This window comes from Anabrus simplex, chromosome 8 (assembly GCF_040414725.1).
Source record: "Anabrus simplex isolate iqAnaSimp1 chromosome 8, ASM4041472v1, whole genome shotgun sequence".
Taxonomy (NCBI): Eukaryota; Metazoa; Arthropoda; class Insecta; order Orthoptera; family Tettigoniidae; genus Anabrus; species Anabrus simplex.
Window position 1 is genome coordinate 19,134,871 of NC_090272.1, and position 23,570 is coordinate 19,158,440.

At 39.8% G+C, this 23,570-nt stretch overlaps 1 protein-coding gene across 2 annotated transcripts in view; it reads left to right on the forward strand.

The window, feature by feature from the left end:
• exp (expansion) overlaps positions 1-22,838 on the forward strand; it is a 374,884-nt gene extending 352,046 nt beyond the window's left edge. Inside the window, exons 9-10 of one of the 2 annotated variants that reach the window (XM_067152795.2) lie at positions 3,092-3,351; positions 21,683-22,838. In XM_067152795.2, the coding sequence (XP_067008896.2) occupies positions 3,092-3,348 (257 nt within the window). In that variant the 3' untranslated portion in view covers positions 3,349-3,351; positions 21,683-22,838. The remainder of the gene's footprint in view (positions 1-3,091; positions 3,352-21,682) is intronic. The other variant, XM_067152794.2, reaches the window with a different exon arrangement.
• The last annotated feature ends 732 nt before the right edge of the window (positions 22,839-23,570 follow it).

Genomic DNA, 23,570 nt, shown 5'->3' on the forward strand with positions numbered 1-23,570 from the left:
TGCTAAGCCCCAATGGAACGTGTAGAACACCACTTGGTGTGTGCGGGGCTATCCGACCTGCTGGATGTCCCTAATGCTAAGCCCCAATGGAACGTGTAGAACACCACTTGGTGTGTGCGGGGCTATCCGACCTGCTGGACGTCCCTAATGCTAAGCCCCAATGGAACGTGTAGAACACCACTTGGTGTGTGCGGGGCTATCCGACCTGCTGGACGTCCCTAATGCTAAGCCCCAATGAAACGTGTAGAACACCACTTGGTGTGTGCGGGGCTATCCGACCTGCTGGACGTCCCTAATGCTAAGCCCCAATGGAACGTGTAGAACACCACTTGGTGTGTGCGGGGCTATCCGACCTGCTGGACGTCCCTAATGCTAAGCCCCAATGGAACGTGTAGAACACCACTTGGTGTGTGCGGGGCTATCCGACCTGCTGGACGTTCCTAATGCTAAGCCCCAATGGAACGTGTAGAACACCACTTGGTGTGTGCGGGGCTATCCGACCTGCTGGACGTCCCTAATGCTAAGCCCCAATGGAACGTGTAGAACACCACTTGGTGTGTGCGGGGCTATCCGACCTGCTGGACGTCCCTAATGCTAAGCCCCAATGGAACGTGTAGAACACCACTTGGTGTGTGCGGGGCTATCCGACCTGCTGGACGTCCCTAATGCTAAGCCCCAATGGAACGTGCAGAACACCACTTGGTGTGTGCGGGGCTATCCGACCTGCTGGACGTCCCTAATGCTAAGCCCCAATGGAACGTGTAGAACACCACTTGGTGTGTGCGGGGCTATCCGACCTGCTGGACGTCCCTAATGCTAAGCCCCAATGGAACGTGCAGAACACTACTTGTTGTGTGCGGGACTATCCGACCTGCTGGACGTCCCTAATGCTAAGCCCCAATGGAACGTGTAGAACACTACTTGTTGTGTGCGGGGCTATCCGACCTGCTGGACGTCCCTAATGCTAAGCCCCAATGGAACGTGTAGAACACCACTTGGTGTGTGCGGGGCTATCCGACCTGCTGGACGTCCCTAATGCTAAGCCCCAATGGAACGTGCAGAACACTACTTGTTGTGTGCGGGACTATCCGACCTGCTGGACGTCCCTAATGCTAAGCCCCAATGGAACGTGTAGAACACTACTTGTTGTGTGCGGGGCTATCCGACCTGCTGGACGTCCCTAATGCTAAGCCCCAATGGAACGTGTAGAACACCACTTGGTGTGTGCGGGGCTATCCGACCTGCTGGACGTCCCTAATGCTAAGCCCCAATGGAACGTGTAGAACACCACTTGGTGTGTGCGGGGCTATCCGACCTGCTGGACGTCCCTAATGCTAAGCCCCAATGGAACGTGCAGAACACCACTTGTTGTGTGCGGGGCTATCCGACCTGCTGGACGTCCCTAATGCTAAGCCCCAATGGAACATGCAGAACACCACTTGGTGTGTGCGGGGCTATCCGACCTGCTGGACGTCCCTAATGCTAAGCCCCAATGGAACGTGTAGAACACCACTTGGTGTGTGCGGGGCTATCCGACCTGCTGGACGTCCCTAATGCTAAGCCCCAATGGAACGTGTAGAACACCACTTGCGGTTTCACTTCCGTTCTTCTCACCGGCTGACCAGAAAGTTTTATTTGTTTCAGGTCTTGAAATGTAGGCCAATTTTTTGTTAACCAAACCGCATCATTTAGATGATGTTCTATGTTATAATTTACAATAAAGTTGTAGAAGATTGAAAGTAGTATTGAAACTTTCGTTACCGAGTTATTAATTCCTCAGTTTACTTGAGTACTCTGCGTTATTTTCAAGAAACACTTGAGATAATAATTACCAATAACTGTTACTGTTTAGCGAGGGGAGACCTATTTAGACCGTGAGCCACTGGAATGTGTGTAGATTATAATGAGAAAGAACTCCTTTACTATGAAAGGTCACAGCGACTGCAGAAAGTACTTCGCGTAACGGAAGTGATGTCACGGGAATTAAGTCATGATTTCTCTTCCCTTTGTGGTAAATGATTAATTTCAAAGAATATATTATACTATTAGACCAGTAAAACAGTACAGGACACTCGAAGACGCGATATAAACCAACTGGTTAATTTTCCCTCTCAGTGATAGTTATGAGTATTTCTGATTTATTCACATTATCCCTAGACCATTTCCCCCAACATACTCAAAATATTTGAGCGTGTCTCAGAAAGGTGTAATGCGATCATCTAAATGCTATCTATATATTTAAAAAAATATGAAAACTAAAGTCAGTCAGTCCAGCCATTCTATCCGGTCAATTTCCTTCATTTTTTTTTTAACTGAAAGGTATTCATGCACAGATTTATCATCAGCTACTATAAATCACTTAACTTCCGCCTTCCTCAAGTTATTTAATTTTTTCAATTTGTTGTCTCTTTGAAGCAATAATATCTTTGGTACTAATTGAGGTACGGAGTTCGTTTTGGCCTAAGAACACTCAGTCGATCAAGCGCTTTCTTTTGAGGTATTACTTAAATTTGTAGATTCTGAGAAAAGTTGAGTACATTTGTCTCCATGAGGAAGATATTTGAAGGACTTTTTAACAGTTCGGCGCGTAGTGTTGTTCTAAGGAACGTTTAATTCAATTTCTTTGTATGATGTATTTTCAAGTGTTTTGTTGACATAATATTACATTCTATTACCACAGCAGATCATGTGCTTTATTTCATTAACTCGAAACTTTGCAAATACCTCCGTAAAGATAGTAACGAACAACACCATACATTGTGGGCGGAGCCAGCTGGAAACTGCTAGTTCAACTTAAACCAAATTAAACATGATGGTCGCTTTAATTCCTGTGAATACGATAAATTACTGTCGTATATGATTTTGTTTGTGAGCTTGCAAAAGAAAGAACTAACGTTATTTGATCAAAACAACGAACAATTAAACGTGGGTTTCTTCAGTAGCACATCATGCAAAGTACAAGGTAAATGTAGTTTGCAGCAAATGAATTAACAGCATTTATTTTTCTGACAAGCGGACGTGACTGTACTGTAAGGTGACTGTGTTTTATTGAACGAACAAGGGCTACAATTATTATTGTTTCTTGTTTCAGATGACCCCTACTACTGCGGTCTCCGAGCTCGAGTGCCCAACTTCGGCAAGTCCAAGTCGAAGGAAGCCAGCAGTCGCTACCCGGTGGCTCCAATGCCAGTGATGGGCGGCAGCCACCATCCCCAAGCACCGTTCCAGTACGCCCCGCCTCCACAACACGCGCACCCCGTCATGTGGCATGCGCGGAGTTTCGACAGTGGCATGGGTGTGTACTATAGCCACCTTAACGGAGTATTGCACCCGTTCTCCACACGCTAACTGGTACATGGCCTCTCTGTACTCTTCTCTCTATCTGAAACACGACATCTCTCTACCATTCTTCCTCAGCATCTCATCACACTCTGGTTCTTCTTACTCCACACCAATGTGTAGAATGAGAAGGAAGATACACTGCGACATTTAGTGCCCACGTTTTCTTAACTTCATTCTTTGGTAATTCTGCCAATATCTTGTCGCTACATGACATTGCCATGAAAAATATTAGGGTGCAATTTTGTTAGAGTCCAAGATTACGGGGTATTGTACATCCCGAAACTGGATGGGTCTTCTGGTAATAACAGAGATGTCTGTGTTTGTTTAATCCACTAATCTCTATCTTATGTGCACTTCATACTAACTCACATTATTTTACTTTAAAGTGCCAGTTGTTCCAGGCTCTTTGTCTCATTAGAAAGTCACTGACTCAGCCAACAATAGAGATGAGCTCAGGTGAGAGTGATGGCCAATCTATTTCATTTGTCTTGGGCTTTCATGGGAGTTGACTTGATAGAAATGAGTCACAGATTGTAAATGGAAGGTCAAATTTTTAAAGGTCAACTTTAATAATTATTATTTGAGAAATCCACACCATATTGATAAACATAATTTGTCGTTTGGAATACTCATCTCTGGCCCAAGACGATCTTTAGAACGTGTGTAAATAATGTAACTGCACTGTTTTTGCACTGGCATGTGCACTCCGATAACAACGTGGTGTGAGTATCTGGATGCATGGAACCTAACCACAAACACTGCTTGTAAATAATATACATGTACAACACGAGTCCCGCCCATTGTCTACAAACCAGAGCCATCTACAGTTAAAGCTGGAAAGAACGCTTGGCAACGCTGTATCTATCTGTCAAACGGAGGCGGAGAGAAAAGGGGGGCAGGGTCCGATTTTGAGCGACTTCACCCATATTCACTATATTTAGACCAACATGATGATTGTAAAATGATACTAAGAAACACGCACATCAGTAAATGCATTCACTGAAGTTAGAAACACACATTTAACATGAATAAAAACAAAACACTTTAAGAACAGTACTCGCAAGCTCGATTATTGTGGAGCGTTGACAGCTTCCTCCGCTTAGTGTTGTTATCCTCACTGCTAACATAACTCGTGTTCTTCATCTGCTTTCAGCACTTATTTAACACGACATTGTAAAATGAAAACAATAAATAATCTATCGCACCATTATTGTCACGCCCGCAATGATGGCGTTCAAACCAGAACTGTTGATTGTCATCTCTTCCTAAAGCAGCTCAGGATAGAGAAGACAGAAATTCTTTATAATTTTCACAACCCAGATGGTCTTCGCATACTACTGTTCTGCAGACACATACAATACAATGAGATGGCACCCATAACCCACCTCTGAAGTTCTTCAAAATAGGGATCACCTGTTTCATTACTCTGCAATAGACCTAAACAAGTGTCACAGCTTATCCTTCTGGATACTGTCCTTATTGTATACCAGGAAATGTACAGCATATGACCTCTGACATCTCAAAAACCCCACCAAAAAAATTCACATGATAAATGTGAGTCTAACTTGTTCATTATTTCCATATTGAGCCCAATATCATCTGTCATGATGGAATCAGACATTTCTTATTGGCTACAGCCAAACCTCACTTTTCCATACCACCACCACCACCACCGCAACCCTAGAACACATTTAATCCTAATCTTCATCCCACTTTCTAGGACTTGAGGTGCAGTATCATTGTAGTTACAATCAAGCTATAAGTACTGACTAAACCTTCTTTCTAAGTTATCACTTTGAAAGTTTCTTGACAGTAAATAATTTGCTTTCACAGTTCCAAACGAAACTTTTTGAGTATGGCCTAACTCTTTTCCTTTTTAGTACAAATCATAATAATAATAACAATGTTATTTGCTTTACATCCCACTAACTACTTTTACGGTTTTTGGAGACGCCAAGATGCCAGAATTTAGCCCCTCAGGAGTTCTTTTATATGCCGGTAAATCTACCGACAAGAGGCTGACATATTTGAGCACCTTCAAATACTATCTGACTGAGCCAGAATCGAACCTGCCAAGTTGGGGTCAGAAGGCTAGCGTCTCACCGTCTGAGCCACTCAGCCTGGCCCTTTTAGTGCAAAGTCTGAATTGTTCCCTTAAACATACGAGGCAAGACAAAGAGTGTGCTTTCACTGCTTACCTCACGATACTCTATGAGATTGTGAATCATTTTAATAGATTTATTTGTACACATTTAAGACTAACACTACAAGAAGTGGTTCCTATATAAATTAATAAATATGCATTTAGTTGAGACCACTTTGATATTTTACCATCTGCTAAACATGCCATTTCTTTTACCAACACCTGATAACTTAACATATACACTGACATTCGTGTCTTGGTGAATTTTGAGTAAATGGGTTACATTTGGCATATCGTCCGTCTTCTTGTTTACCCTACTCTACATTTGCATGCTTCTACCTTCAGGGACTTTTCGGTTAACACTTTTCGACGATAAATATTTAGGCAAATTTGGGAAAATAATTAGACATGCATCGGGGAGAGGTGGTAGTATAGTTACCTTGACTTTACTATCACAAATTGTACCCCTGTTGAAAAACTTTCGTGTGTGACATGTTTTTTGCATATGACTGAATCTTTCCCAGGTTCCCAATTACCCCGTTTAAAATGACAAATCCTTTTTTGTTTTATTTTCTCGTCTGGAGAAAACTAAAAGAGGTAACAAAACACTTTTTAATGCTATAGTTTTTATGAAACATGGGAACACAACATTTTGTGCTATAGTTTTTACGAAACATGGGAACACAACATTTTATGGGCATCTGCAAGTACACGAAACATTTTATTAATAAGCCAAATTGAGTCTGCATCATCACAGATAATAACGTTTCTAATTTAACGTCCCACTAACTAATTTTACAGTTTTTGGGAGAAGCTGAGATGCCGGAATTTTGTACCGGAGGAGTTCTTTAACGTGCCAGTAAATCTGCTGACACGAGGCTGACGTATTTGAGCACCTTCAAATACCACCGGACTGAGCGGGGCTTAGAAAGCCAGCTCTACAGTCCAAGCTATTCAGCCCTGGTTAGCCTTCACATTATTTCGATAATAAGCTCTACGTATGCTTATTCTATCACTTATCTTGTTATATATAGGTACACAAACATATTCGTGAAAAATTAAACGAAACACGAGACGAAGTTCACTAGACATCAACATACACGGATAGATCCCACGCTTTCACCTTGGCCTCCACTGGACGTTGCCAAACTTACATGACTCTGGCTTGTAACTGTAGTTGGGTATGCTACAGGCTCATTAATTGGAAATACTTGAGGAAATAATTTCCATTAACCTATTATTTTGCACGTGTAGAACTTTAAGGTGTGGTTCGGTATAGTTGAGGTGAGAGAAGGGCTGTATTAGTGTTATACATATTGTGAAAAACTGACTCGAGCAGAGAGCGCAGTAGTTCATAGCTATGCTAACGATATGGGAAAATGTAAGAGGATAACTGTCCTGCACTTAACACTAAAAGGGGGTAACTTCCACCAAGAAATAAGGGAAAGATTCAACATAAGAAGATTCTCCCTTTCATTGATATAATAAATCTTCTTGAAACAATATTTATAACAAGAATTCAAACTCCAATAATAATGAAGCAACAGGATTAACAACAATACAGCTATGTTGCAATCTAGGCCCAGAAGGGAGAATAAAATTCTCACGATCAGCACACATGATAAGACAATAGGAACTTAAGTCTACATTCTTACAATTAAACCCCAAAAACTGAAAGGGAAAGAAAAGCTAAGAATGATGGGTGGGAAAAATGATACATTTTAAAACCTTTAAAATGTTAAACTACATGGATACTAAATAGGACCTTAAAAGGAATATCTAGAGAAATATATAAAACATACATTTTAAATTTTAAATCTTGGAAAAATCTAACATCGAAGGAAAATTGTAAAAACATAAGTTGCAGAAATAGAAGATTGTACTCTGAGTTAAATTCTTGAGTTGAATAATTTTTCATCACAAAACCATAACTAGTTCTTTTACCAAACTGTAATTCATAATAAACTGAAAATGTTTTCGGTTGAACCACAATAAGCAGGTGTTTACCATTAGTAGCTGTTAGGTGGGTTGGGGTACGCCTTCTACACTCACTGCGCCACCTGCGGGATGAACCTTACAGTTCTGTAGGTAACCCACCAGGATTGAAGGTTCATAATATACTAGCTAGTACATGTGAGATACAAGAGAAACCGTAGGTAAAACACAAGTAGCCAAACAGAGGGGAAAACAAGACACTTACCTTAAAAAAAAAAGCACGCAAAAGGCACAAAATGCCATGAAAGAAGTTAATACCAGTAGCAGTGTTGAATTAATTAAAGGAAATGAGAACCAACATAACTTAGGTAACAAGGATAAGCTTTAATTCTTCAGTCAAAAGTTGATTATGGTAGTTCAAAATGAGAGAAAATAAAATAAAGTTTTCCTCAAATTTAAATGACAGTGAAGCTCTTCCTAAGATTCAATAACTTAATTAAGATTTGCGAAATACAACCGGTCGTTTAGTTGAAAGATGTTTTACAAACCCTACTTTTGATTACCATATTACCTGTTCATCTTACAGAACTAATACACCATAGTGTTCTTTAACACTTTCACGTGGCGTTTCTAGCCTACTAGCTACCAAGGGGCCAACGCAAGGACTCGAAATTTAGCAGCACTCAAATAAGGAACCAGAAACATAAAAAACTACAAACTCAGAAGATAATAAGACGGTGGAAGAAAATATTTTAGAACATATTAAGTCAGAACAACTTGAAACTTATTAAAAATTCACCGTCACAAATAACATAAATCAACTACCCCGACCAAGGCAATCATTTATTACACAACAATCCCCATAAACAACACGTTGCTAAGGTAACTAAAACAGAACACATCATGTCCGTAGAAACAAACAAATCCCCAGCGGAGCCTGCCCAATGAACAGCATTAAACCGAACCGAATAAGATTACAGGAGAAATAAATAAATAGCCCAAAATGAAAAAAAAAAAAAAAAGAGTTAAGGATCAGGCAAGATTAGGGAACCTTGCGTGAACCTCCTTGGTTCATAAAGTGACCTTTTACCCTGAGTTTACATAACTGTACTGATAATAATGTTGTTGTTTGTCCAACCCTTGTCCCATTTCCCTACAGGATAGGGTATGAGGTGAGATGAATCTGTCGTGGTGGGTTTTTATGACCGGATGCCCTTCCTGACATCAGCCTCATCAGAGGAGTTAATGAGATGAAAGGAATGACGTGATATATGATAGTAGGGAGAGGGTGAAACCTGGTGCCGGCACATAGCCTACTCCTGTTGAATAGCACCAAGGGGTCTGTTCAAGGCTTAACGTCCCCATCCGACGGACGAATGAGCATCAACAGCGTCATATGCCCCCACTCCATATGAGCACTCCATAGGCTTTTGGCACACAATCTAGTGATTAGAAATTGTATACCAACACCTTCCCTACCCTGCCGGAGAACATTCTGATGGTGAACATTTTTTCGACCAACGGGACTCGAACCGGCTAACCTCGGTGTCAAACCGTTTAGACTTCAGTGCCTTAACGATCATGGCCACCAGGCAGGCTAACTGTACTAATAATATACGCCATTCCAAGTCCATATCTTGTGGCGTTCAAGAAAATCCACAGCTAGTGTCGGTGAACATCTCAAGGATTATGTCAAGTATAAATATTTTTATGTGAATTCGACGGAGAGTTATTCACTATCTTGCTTCCATTTACGTTAGGCAAGTTTTGCGGACATTTCAGCTTAAAATCAACCGCAGACTCAGCAACTTCTTATCAGCTACGATATTATTTTATGTACTAATACTATAATCTATAAATAATAATAATGAATTAAAACTTAATAACTAATATTTATTCCAAAAAATTAATATAGTATACGATGGATAAATTAAATCTGAGGTTCAAATATTCATCAATATTTACAATTATATTTCTTTAAAAGCATCAGTTTAAATTCATTTTCTTCTTCTTGATCATCATAGCATTCAATAAAAAAAATATTAATATCAGCTTTTCAAAGCTCTTGATTTCATGAATAAATATAATTCATCTCCTATAAATCTGCAGAGATTTGAATTAATTAAATAAAAATTATCTTGACCTAACATAATTGCTTCTCACATCTTCTAGGTTTCTTAGTAAAGAGTTGAACATTCAAGAGTGAATTATCTGATAAAAATGTTTGAAAGATTTAAAATCTTATAATAATAAAAAGTAACATTTCTGGTAGTAGTTCTAAGAATGACTGTCTTGTATGGTTTTCAAAATGATTATCTTATATCACTTCTTTCATATCAGATGTACACAATTAACTGTATTTATTTAGGCATACACAAAATAAGATTAGTTTCAAATATGTAGTTTCCAATGGCTACCTATCATGATATTTAAAAATATTACCATATTATTCATAAATAATTATATTCAAAATACTTCCTTAGAAATAGGTGAAATTGCCCTGTATAGATTCAATAGCTTCGTTGTCAGGTTGCAATTATGTCTTACCAATACATAAAATTCAATCATTTAACTGCAAGTTGATAAGGAATACCATGGATGAAATTCCTAATTCCTCATTAGAGATAGGTTGTCATAATGAAGACACTAAGATCGTACATCCTATTAATGACCTGTTATTTTAGCTTAAATCAGTTTAAACCATATAGGCTACATAAAATGAAATTCTCTTTGAAATTGCCATATGAGTGTTAATTATAGGTTATTGGAATTCTTCTTGTTTTCGAACGGGTCTACTATGGACCACGTTAAGCATCATTCAATTACGGTTCTTCCTCTTCCGATCGGCCCAGTACTTCTTCATCCTTTCGGAGTGGGCTTCTTTACGTTCTCGTGACCAGTTGTTGCCGGTCCGTTTTTTGCTACTTTGATCTTGGAATCCCTCAATTTTGTTGATGATTTTTCTGTATTCCTGTCTGTTGTATACTACCTGCTGTGATATATTATTTTCCTCCATATCCTCCTTGACCCCTTTAAGCCAGCTAGTTTGTGTCTTCCTGTTCTCCATGTATTCCAGAATTCGCTTGGCTGTTCTCTCTGGTGGCATTCTTTTAATGTGTCCGTAGAGTCTTCTCTTCTTGAAGGATGTTGTGATTTTTTTGGTCCTTTTGTATAGTTCCTCATTTGGTCGCAGTCTAAATTCTTGACCCACTTTCCTGAGCCCTAGTATCTTCCTCCAGATCTTCCTTTCTGTCTTTTCAATGTTTTCTAGTAAGCCCTTCCTGTTTAGTGGAATACATTCGATTGCATATAGACTTTCTGGTTTGATGACAGTGTTGTAATGTCTGATTTTTGCAGTGAATGAAACTATTTTTTTATTGTAGACATTTCGACATAACTGGTATGCTGCTTCCATCTTTCTTGCCCTTTCCTGTATGCTATTCCTGGTAGTCCTGTTGGGGTTATCCATTCCCCTAGATATTTAAACTTCTGTACGCTTTTAATTGTTCCATATTTGGTGACAATATTTTGTGTCGGATCCTTTTTGTCCTGAATCATTAGTTCCGTCTTTTCGAAGGATATCTGAAGTCCCGTCTTTACAGCAGTCTCTTGAAGTGTTTCAATTTGTACTTTGGCTGTTTCAGTGTCTTCTGCCAGTATTGCCATATCATCTGTGAATGCTAGACAGTCAATTTTGACTCCAGATCTTCCCAGTGATATTCCATTTTCCACCCCTAATTCCGTCAGTCTCTTCCTCCTCTCTCTGACCACTTTTTCAAGTATAACATTAAACAGGAGTGGTGACATCCCGTCCCCTTGTCGGACACCTGTTTCGATCTTGAATGGTTTTGACAACATACCCATAAACTTAACCTGTGATGTAGTGTCAGTGATGGTTTCTTTGATTAAATTTCTAGATTTTTATCTATCCCAAACTCTTCTAACGTGCTTATCAAGGTTGCTCTGTCGATTGAATCACAGGCTTTCTTAAAATCCACAAATACAATCACTAGATTTTTGGCTGTGAGGTTATTGGAATTATTTTTATTGGAATTTTTTTATGATCATTATCTATTATTGACTCGTAAGTTTATTACCAAGTTGCCATTAATACGGAATAGGGATATTCCATATTTAAACATCATTACTACCATTCAATCTAACCTTGATCCATATTTGCATTACCTAACCATTCATTATTTAGCCTTATATGAAAAATCCTTCCTTATACGTCTTCATGTTCATAATTCCTTAACTACATTCTTTTATACAACATTATTCCACCATCTCACATTCCTTTCCTCATATTTTCTTCATATATTTATACTGCCGCATATGAAATTATTTATTTAATTCTATGTACGGTAACGCATGAATAAATTCACTTCTCAGTTACTTAAAATTAACACTTCATGGATCAACAACTAACATATGTCTAGCAATATGCACTTCACTTATCCATATGTATTCGTATTTAACCTATATTGGCTAAAACCTGGCAATAAGTCGTCAATATTTACGAACTTGGTAACGTACGACTTGATATTAACACGTATCACACACTTCATTTACATCAAAACTTCCTATCTTTGGCATGGCTTATAGAAAATTAACTGAAATATCACTACGGTAACGTAACACTTCACTGGCATATGCACACTTTCCTACGTTAGGATGTACCGGTACTTAAATCTTATTGAAGACTACCTATAACCTTTTTTAATGCATCACTATTGAACCACTCGCGTCGAAATTACGTGTTATTAAACATTATCACGAAGACGTAACGACCTATTCCTTCCGAACATCATCAGTCAACAACTATCTTCAAGAAAGAATAGCATAAATGACCTTAAAATAAATTGTGAAACTTATCTTATTCTGCGTCTGTCTGTGGCCGGGATCGTTGTTGTACTGCTCATCCTTCCTCGGGCAAGTTCTTCTCTGGTCAACGGCTCAGTCATCTGGGATTCTCGGTAATTGAGCTCGTATCTGCGGGTGATGTCGGCTGGATTACATCAGTCGTCAATCCCATCTCTGATTTAGCAAACCATTACGTCGATCTCATGCGCATGTATGAAAAACACATACAAAGACAATATCAATAACATCTTCCTCTTAGTTGCAAAGCGTTCTTGTACTATTATTTTACTTTGTACAGTAAAATGTACGTCAATTTGTGGTAGCTTACGATCGTCTAATTCAATGGTAGTTTATTTGAAATGCTAGCGTTTTAAATTGCGTTTCTTGAAGAAACGTTCGCTTTTCTTCCATGCATTCCCAAGGTGAATCCTACTGTATTTTATCTACTCCTTCGTATTACGTTTTAAATCCCATAAATATGACGTGCACGGAATAAGTTCGGTTCTTACCGATAAATTTGATATTCTAACTTCAGAATATGTTACTTTTTTTTTACGAGATTACTCTTTGGATCTTCAGGGCTGCTTATTTTAATTTATTGTTATCCCTGTTGACTTTAACAATTTCAAAATAGTATTACCTACACGCTTTTTATCGATAGATTTGTTTACGGGGTTGAGGAGTAAGGAGGGAGCAATTCCGGTTCCGTAAGTACTGCCAACTGAATGGAAATGAAATCTGAATTGAATCGATAATATGATCGATCGATATGAATTTTGCTAAACCTTTGTTATCTTAAGCCAACAGCTGTGTCACACACACATTATATAACATTTCTCGATGCGAATGTTGTTCCTAGAGTGAATTCTATAGTTTGGCTTTGCTGTGTAAATAACAACAGTACTAGTACGTAAAGTGTACGCCACATGTCACACAGCGATGCATAAGCGATCCATAGTTTGTGTTTCAAAGGTTGCCAGTACGAATCTCGAAGATTGCCGAGGTCGACCAATTCAGCACTAGGGTGTAAATCTATCCAGTATGTTGCCTACTTTATAATACAAGGCCTGGAAATAGAGCCCACAAAACGCTATGGAAGTGGTTACACTGAAGTTCAATGCCGGGCCGCTAGGATCGCTTTCTTACCCCCTGTCTACCAGGCTCGCGCCTTTAAACGTGTTCATTAACTGAGTTGGTTGTGAATGTATTATGTATTTGTCTGATGTTAAGCATTCGCAGTTCCAATCATGGTTTATTCACGAGAAATTAAAGGTAGTGGAATTTCGTTTCACAATTTCCAGTGAATGTTTAATGTTCGAAACATTATACAGAGGAAGTATTACGCATGAAATACGAATTCAAGCTGATCGAAGTAGGCCTCTGTTCCTAAGTTTTGATCCGAGTTACGTCATAAGAATCGGGCGATCACAAAATTTTTCACTGGACTTTTTTTAAAAGTATGCTGCCGTTTAAAATAAGCCATTTGTTTTATGGAGCATTTTATTAAATTGTTCAATGCGCATAATGTCTGCAACACCTCACATGGGACATATTCAGGAACGAAAACAAACGAGCATCTTTTAACCGGGCGAGTTGGTCGTACGGTTAGGAGCGCGCGGCTGTGAGCTTGCATCCGGGAGATAGTGGGTTCGAATCCCACTGTCGGCAGCCCTGAAGATGGTTTCCGTGGTTTCCCATTTTGACACGAGGCAAATGCTGGGCTGTACCTTAATTAAGGCCACGACCGCTTCCTTCCAACTCCTAGGCCTTTCCTATCCCATCGTCGCCATAATACCTATCTGTGTCGGTGCGATGTAAAGCCACTAGCAAAAAAAAAAAGCATCTTTTAGTACTGAATAATTAATGATTTCCTGTCATATATTAAGAAACCTAAAATGCATTCAGAGAAAATAAAAAAGAATCATGAGAGAAATGTATCAGGCATAGATCTTGACTACCCAGTCCACTGTGGCCTGCGTAAAATACCTCATAAGTATACATTTGCATTATGCATTGACGAGGAACCTAACGAGCTATGCCATCGAGCTCTTCTTCAGCTACCTAAGACGCCAAGCGGAATACAATGACATTATGGTTCGTGTGGCAAAAGAACAAACAGACTGTAAAGGCTGTTTAGAACATATCTGTTCTCCAGCTACTCAAAGTCCAACATTGTGTCTTATTCGTTTTCAAGTTCGAGGAGCCCTCAGATACCGAAAATCATCGTCTGTGGCACTTCTGCAGTGAACGACGGAATTTGTCACTTCCGCTACGCAGTACTTGTCCCGAAGAGAGTTACTAAAAGGTGTACGTTTATTTTTTCGAAAGACACGTTCAACAGTGAAATTAAGTGTGGGAAGTGTAAAGGCGACAAACCACCTCTTTTTCGACTATGAAAATTTCTGAGACCTCTGTTAGACAACATTGCTTTGAGCCACTCAAGTAGAAGAGAGAAAGTTTTGAAACTTGATAAGAAGCCCCTCAGAAGGAAAGTTTTGAAACTTCAGTGACATATCCAAGCCAATGCAGCACCGCTCTATAAATAAAGTACTGTCAATACTCGCAAAAACATTCAGTTCTTTGTATTTAGGATATTACTTATTGACATATACGGCCATGCGAATACAAGGGGGCAAGACCGCGATCCTAGCGGTTGAATGGCGAACTAGGAAGCAACCCGTTTCCACGAGTGCATTTCAAGGCCTTGTATTATAGCGTAGGCAACGATCCAGAAAAGGTCACGGCCACTATGATTCCTATTGCTCGGATCGTTTGACTTGTATTTTTCTGCCGTTTGACATACAAACTTTTTAGCACGGCAAATGACGACTTTTAAATTCCGTATTTCAGTAATCAGGACAACACAGTCTAACGTAAGCCAGTAACGGGTGCGGATGTGTTGAGCGTGCCGGTAGAACGAGAGTGGAGTGTAAGCGGTGAGTGCAGGAGGGACATGATTGGTGTGGAGCACTATCGGGTAGTTATTGGAAGATGGCAGGGAAGAGAAGGTATTGTGGAAGTAGGAATGAAGGGTGACTGGATGTTGGTGGCAGCGGTGGTTATGGTTATGTTAGTCATAGGAGGCGTGGAAATTAACCCCGGGCCGATTTCCAGTGGCAACATGAGCTGGGAAGATGTGGAAGTCATAAAGAGTGGTAAGGGAAGTTGTGGGAGAAGTTTGCTCGTTTGAACAGATTAAAACTATGTTACAGGAACAAGTGAAGAAGTTCGAAAATGAGACAATTGATACAGAAAAAAGCGGACGAAACAATGACCAAAGTGGGGAACAACGAGGGAGAAATTGTGTTACTCAGAGAGAAAATAAGAAATATGGAAGAGGAGATGTTGAAGTTGAAGACAGAAATAGAACGCAGTAGTCAGGAACAGAGAAAGAAATGCTTATTTATGTATGGGGCACCGGAAGAAAAGGGAGAGGACAAAGTGGGGACAATTTATAAAGTTGTGACCGTCATCTAGAACAAAATTAAAATTAACTTCAGCGAAGTAGACATAGATGACGTAGAAAGGATACGTTCAGCGCATGGAAACAGGCCTATAAAAATGAAGTTAATATCCACTTTGATGGCTGAAATAGTGATAAGAAACGCGGGAACCTACGGAGTGAAAAAATCTGGATTAAGAGAGGCATGGGTAGAGAAGGGAACAAGAATCTGAAAATCCTAAAAAAAAAAAAAAAAATTACTTAAGGGCCAAACTACAAGGCTTAAGAGCACACATTAGGGGGCAGCAATTAGTGGTAACTAATGGCATATGGGTCAGATTTTGGAATGTGACGAAACTACGGGCTTTAGAGGATAGACTGAGGCAGGAATCAGTGATAGGGAGGAGAGTGGAGGAAAGACAGACAATAGAAAGTAGCGCTGGAGAAGACGGACATGATGAAAAGGAAAGATCAAATGGAATCAATGAGCTGTGTGATCTTAATGCGTCGAGATCGGAAGATCAGAGAGTCGATTGCAAAAGGAATTTATGAAGTGCTGAGGAAGAGAAAAGCGCAAGAAATGACAAGTGTACAAACGCATAGTGAAAATAATAGTTTGAGGGAAGAAGCAGAAGAGGAACTATGAATAAAGGGAGAAGCATGAGTTTAAAGGAACTATGTGGTAAGAAAGGAAAAAGTGATCAAGGCATTGTAACGAGAAGTAAAAAGTTAAGTAGTATTAGTAAGCTAGGTAATACGTGGAGTTTGGATTGATGTATTTGGATTGTTTTTCAAAGGGGTTGATTTGGTGATATGTGAGAGTTAAGTGGTAGAGTGTTTGATAATGAGTACATAGTGAGTAACAGTGACGATGAGTAAGTGATTTAATGTGGAGTTTGGGTCATTGCGGATTGGAAGTGTTTGCTAAGAGTGATTAGAGTTGTATTTGTGAACTGTGCAAGAGAAAGCAAGTTAATGCTGGAATTGCATTGTTATTCGTAAAGGGCTGATTTGGTGGTTTATGAATGTGATTACTTATGAAGTTTGGTGTTAGAATGAAGGGCAGCTACAAGGTGGTTGGAATTTGGTCTGTGAGTGGTTAGAGGTAATGTTAAGAAGCTAAATTAGGTAGGTAGTGGAGTGTGTTTGTTAATTGTATTTGAGTTAAAGTGATTATTTAGTATGTAATTTAATATAGAGTTTGGGTCATTACGGCCTGGAAATTTCTCCGGTTTGCTAAGAGTAAAAAAATTTAGTTAATTGGTAAGACATTGAAGGTTGAGGTCATAAGGAATAACGAGAGGTAACATAAAATAGAACAGTGCATATGTTGTTTGCATAGGTAGGCACAGCTCAGCAGTTTGAGCAGGAGGTGAGTTGGTGTCAGCTAACCTGGGTTAGGGAGGAAGCAGTCAGCCGGGTTTTGCTGACAGTACAGGATGAGGAAGGCCATTAGCCTTCCATGGTATGCCGGTGTGCGATTCTTATTTTATTTGTTTGGTTCTGTTTCTGCCAGAAGGTATTTTATACTTATGCGAGTTGCCAGCTACTGTTCAATCAGAGCTCAATTTTGTTTGCTTTGCCATTGCTTAATTTCTGTTTTTATTCTAGTTCTTGTAATTTTGTAATATACTTTTAAATTTGTTTTTATATGTTGGTTGGTGACGTATTGCCATGGCGATCAGATCTCCAATAGGAGCTGGCCAGGGGCCACCTCGCCGTGGTGATGATTAACTACCCTAATTTATTTTATTTTGTTAGTTCGCTTACCTAATTTAATATCATTTAATTTTTTGTTAGTTTTACCAATATATAGCTTAGGTTAGAGTTAATGTGTTCCTGGAAGGATCGCTTGGTTTAAATGCTGTAAGATCCGAGGAAATAAATAAATAAATAAAGTAATTATTATTATTCTCGTGTCAGATACATCAAAAAAAGAAAACAATTACAATTATTTCAAGTAACGTTTAAATAATCTTGGACAATACAACGCTACTTCGAGTCCTCTCATCGTAGCTCGATGCAGGTCATCTTGCGTGCACAAAGATGGACACAGTGGACACTGAAGCATATGCTGGATGGTTTGATCTTCTCCGCAGTCACACTTGGTGTTGTCGCCATTGATGAAGGCCCATCTTGCCAAATTAACTTTGGACCTTCCCACTCCTGATCTCAACCTATTGAGAGGTTTCCAGATTGTCCAGCTCTCATTGCAACCGGGTGGCAAACGTTCCTCAACCGCCATCTGCTCAGAGCCTTGGGGGATCTTCGTCTTCCATAGCTGTATCCTTGCCTTCTCGGCTGGTACTATAAGTTCCTGAGATGTTCGTAGGAAGCTCTTCCTCGATTTCAGTCTCAGTACTGGAAGCTCATGTCCATGCAGTAGATGAGTACTTTCGTGCTTAACCTTTGTCCTTTCCTTATTTGCAGCTACTTCTCTTCGCACACCGGGTGGTGCTATCCCTGCAAGATGATAGAGTTTTTCAGTTGGAGTAGACTTTAGACAACCTGTAACAAGTCTGCAGGTCTCATTAAGTGCTATGTCTACCTGTCTGGCATGAGATGAATTGTACCAAACAGGGCAGGCATATTCCGCTGCAGAATAACATAGTGCCATGGCGGAAGCACGAATAGTTTTTGGTTGACTGCCCCATTCTGATCCAGATAATTTACGTAGAAGATGATTCCTGGTTTAGTGTTCATGCAGTGTTTCTTGAATGTAAGAGCTCTATCAAGCGTCACTCCTAGATATTTTGGAGTTTCACAGTATTGTAACTCAACACCTGACCACACTATATGCATCTTACGATGAGCTTCCCTATTTTTCAGATGAAAGGCACAAACTTGTGTTTTCATAGGGTTAGGCCTTTACTGGTTTGCCTTGTAATAGGATGACAAACTTTCGAGGGCGATGGTTAAATTCCTTTCCACTGTCTCAAAGTCTGTACATTGTGTTGCCAGAGCAAGATCATCAGCATACAAGAAACTTCTGCTATTTGGAGCTACCGGCTGGTCATTCGTGTATGTATTAAAGAGGATTGGTGCCAGCACACTTCCTTGAGGTAAACCGTTTCTTTGTGTCCTCCACCGACTGCGCTGTCCTTGGAAGTCCACGAAAAACCTACGGTTCTGAAGAAGGGTTGCGATAAATCTGGTTACCTTAATATCCAATAAAGTAATTAAAACAATGAAATGGCACAAATGATAATAATAAAAATTAAAAATAAAATTTTGAAGATTCGTCGAAACGGTCCTTGAAATCATGTTAAAATTTTGTTAATCAAACCGTCATAACCCAGTGGAAGGCCAGTTATTTATCACAACACGGGCATCGAAAAGATAAATTCTGAGACATGTCGTTGTTACAAAGTTCATGTCTGGCTCATTCACAACGAAGTATCTTTTTAAAAACACATCACTTGAAGGCGCATCAGTGTTTGACATAATTTTCAATAAATTTAAAGAGGAATGAATACACTTACAGTCTCGTAAGTTTATCAGCGAAGCCACATGGTCATAAGGTCCCACAAGATGAAAAGAGACGAGGATCAAAATAATTCCCCAATAGTAAGGACTTGAAGAACGAGGACAACATCACGAAGTTGATTGGGGCTAACATGCCCTTAGAAAATAGTAAATCTAGCCTGGGTCTACGTCTCGGTTCCAAGGCAGGACGCTGCGAGGTCGCATACTACGTCGGGGCTCCATGAATGTTCAAATAGGAATCACTCGCTTCCCCACGTTTATTAGAGACCCCCAACAGGCCGAGCACTGATTGGTTGATACAGTACAAGGGGAATGCCACCAGGAGTAACAAGACATATACAGTACATATGACGTTCGTTACAGGGGTATGAACCCTAATGCTCATGTAGGGAATGTGAATGTGGAAAGATTGACCACATTAAATAATCAACGGAGAAGTTCATTGGCAGGAAGCCTAGAGATACAGATTTCAAAGTTTGTCCTTCAGTCCAAAAGGTTTAGGTAGGGGATTTGGCACACGATTCTACCGTCATACTAACCATGAGAAACCATTAGACTAAAACTGGTGAAACGTCATGAAAATAATCGGGAGATAGTGGGTTCGAACCGCACTGTCGGTAGCCCTGAAGATGGCTTTCCGTGGTTTCCCATTTTCATACCAGGCAAATGTCGGGGCTGTACCTTGATTAAGGCCACGGCCGCTTCCTTCCCATTCCTAGGCCATCACTATCCCATCGTCGCCATAAGACCTATCTGTGTCGGTGCGACGTAAAGCAAATAGCAAAAAAAAAAAAAAAAAAAGAAAAAAGAAAAGAAAGAAAAACCAAGAAAACAGCGAAGAACAATCCCATTAAACAATAAAAATGAAAGAAAGCATCCCGAAATAATTCGCATTGCACCACACAATACACATGAACCACGCGTAAAATCGGCATTAACACTAGCAAGTTTGAGATCGAAATGCTTGCAAAAGCACCAGGAAATATAACGGTGAGCACATGACACTAATAAATTACACTCAGTACGATGTTCTCGAAGTGTCAACATAACCGGACAACAACAACAAATATACACCACTAGGCATGTGGCCGGAGTGACGCTACTCGACGCGATATCTGCTCTTCTCATCTCGGCGGAACAACAGCAGGAAGAATGCATAACCCGGAAATGAAACTGACACAAACAAGGGGAATGCCCGCACTTGGCAGTTTAGGTCCCTGCCTGCACGTGGGTACACGATAATTATGTGAAAACAGAGGATTGGTTAGGTGATTTGTAACACAGGTGTACGCCCTCCAAATAGAGGAAACTCGTAAACAGTTTGAGAGGGGCTGGTTCTTCACTCGATAAGGAGTGTACTAGGACGACTTGGACGAGAAGCCGCTCAGCCTGGCGCGCTACGAAAATGTGATGCCAGAAATGTGTGGACGCAGGACCCGTCATAACGTACGAGCTCATTTTCATAATTCTTAAATAGGTAGAATACTAATTTTCTTAATTCTAATTGTTATCTCATGTTATACATTGAGTGACATGCTGTCCATGTTGCCATCCCTCGGAGCGGGCGCGCCTGTATTACACGAGCACTAGAAATTCAAAACTTACATGATGTGTGACCAGTGACTTTAGTGGCAGCCAGATATTCCTGGAGTACGAAAACGTTTACACCTTTAAAAATTGTTATTATCTTATTAAACAAACCTTCCTCATTAGCAACCATTCTTGAAATTGTAGAGAATTACATTTTAAGACACAGTGACGGGGGATCCATAGTCACTTTAATAAAACTTAACTTCGTTATTTATTATTATTATTATTATTATTATTATTATTATTATTATTATTATTACATTATTGGCACTCAGGAATTCGAGAGGGAACACCAATGTTCCGTTCAATACACAAGCGATGGAGATGTGTAGTTTCAGGTTTATATTTCCAGTGAATAATACTCAGTGAAGTGTTGTAATCACGGCGGACTGCATGCACCGGTACACGTATTTTATGTTGAAATCATTTGAACTAGACTTGCCACAGATTGGGTTCCTTTGTAATCCCTTCCAGCAGATTTCCAACATACTTACAAAATGATGAGCAAAACATGTATTACATGAGCAGTAGAAATTCACCCACCGTGGGTACACATGCCTCCTGCCCGCCAGATGGCAGGAGCCACAGTAGTAGGCCTACGTGTCAGTCGACAGCAAATACACACCTTATTTAAATCTTTGTATCAGATTATTGTGAGGACACTGACAATAGATCCTTAAGGAGGGGAAAGCTATGTTCTCTTTGCCGAGCCGAGTCGCTGGATTTATTGACGCGTTAAAGAACTCCTGTGGGACAAACTTCCTTCACCTCTGCATCTTCGAAACCCGTAAAAGTAGTCACTGGACCGTACATTATTATTATTGTTGTTTTTTTATGTACAAAGATTGATCAATAATAAGGTGCTTTGTTTGTTTGTACAGATTCCGAAGCTCTGGATTCACCTTATAACCACATCTACGGCCGTCTGCCCATCCCCACTCGTTCGTACATCCCACCAACTCCTAGGGCCATGTTCATCGGAGAGTGGGACTGAGATCTCTGACTGCACAGATGTGTATGGTACTTGCACGAGTAAGCTCCATGTCACGGTCACTTATCTAGCCGCAACACGTGACGTATCTAAAAATGGTCATCCGTGAGGTAATGGCCACGCCCGCTGTTGCTTAGCTCCTTACATCCGCGTTTCAGTATGGCTATGTATCAGGCTTTTCCCTGGTCCTCTCAGTTTTCGGCTCATATGATCAAAAATATTGTAAACATTCAGTACATTTAAAAAAAATTGTTCTATAAAATACGTCTTTGATGAAAATTATACGGCTTATGTGCTGTTCTGGGACTCTGTAGACAAATGTGGAACTTACGGAACGGAGACGTGAGAAGTTTCACAGCCGCAAACTCAAACAGGAAAGAAGCATGTCAAATACTCGTGTATAATTGAATTTAGCATGCTTTTTTTCTTAACTAAATGAAATATTCATCGATATGATGCATTTTCGACAGACTGCAGTGAATGTAAGTACATCGAAGATAAGATAAGAAAATGTTAGCGTTACCATGGTCACATGTTATAATAGTATGTATAATAAGCGTTTTATTTTGTATGGGACCAAGTATAAGTATATAATATTCGACAGAAAGGAATTGTCACAATTTAAACTATAAAGTGTAGCTTTTGTATAAATATATATAACATGTTTTTGTGTGTGAGAAAGGTTTGTGCGTTAACTGTATTTATATAACTAATACTCAATGTTAAAATTGTGTACATATTACATTAGGTAATTTTCCAATCTCCGCTAGTTACAAACACGAAAGGACATTTCTTTTCAAAGTAAAAGAAATTGAATGTAACAATTATATTGTACTGACTGTTATTGTTAAACTACATGTTGTATGAGAAGTGTGTTTTGTGAGCACCATTGAATATTGAGATTTGTCCGATGCACAAAATACGAATCATAGGAAAGCCTTGGACTTGTTTCGATTTCACATGTGGATGTGTTTGTTGTATGTATGTATGTATGTATGTATGTATGCATCTTCTTCCAATTTGTCAAATCCAAAATAAACTGGTGATGGAATAATATTCTAAAGTGATTGTTTTATTTGCATCATTCTTCCTTCAACAAATATTTGAGAATCACAATTGCCAGATGAGCAGAACAGCTCCTTTACGCTATCACCATACAACATGACCCACTGAGACGTTGAGGTGCATGTAAGCTCGTAGTCAAATAACACCCGACTGAGGCTCATCAGCGATTTACTCCGGGATAATTATAAACTGAACATTTAAACAATTATTACTCTAAAAATATTTTTTCACGAACCTCATATCGACAGAGAAACTTGAATATTTTCTTCCATAATTCCTGAAATTTCGTGTACATTCCGAAATTTTGAAGTAAACTTTTGGCCGAAATTTATAAACTCAGTAGCCTGCGCTACGGTGAGAATCGATGCTCTTCCATACTTGTTATGACGTGGACGTGTTGTACGCCAGTTGGCGCCTTGCGCTACTATGGGAGTCGCTGCTCATCATACTTGTTATGAAGTGAAAGTATTGCACGCCATGCTCCCGCTGTTGGGCAACAAGCATTGTATCGCGTTCTGGCGTCTGCGCTACAGTGAGAGTCGCTACCCTTCATATTGTTATGACGAGGACGTGTTGCACGCCATGCTCCCGCTGTTGGGCAACAAGCATTGTATCGCGTTCTGGCGTCTGCGCTACTCTGAGAGTCGCTACCCTTCATATTGTTATGACGAGGACGTGTTGCACGCCATGCTCCCGCTGTTGGGCAACAAGCA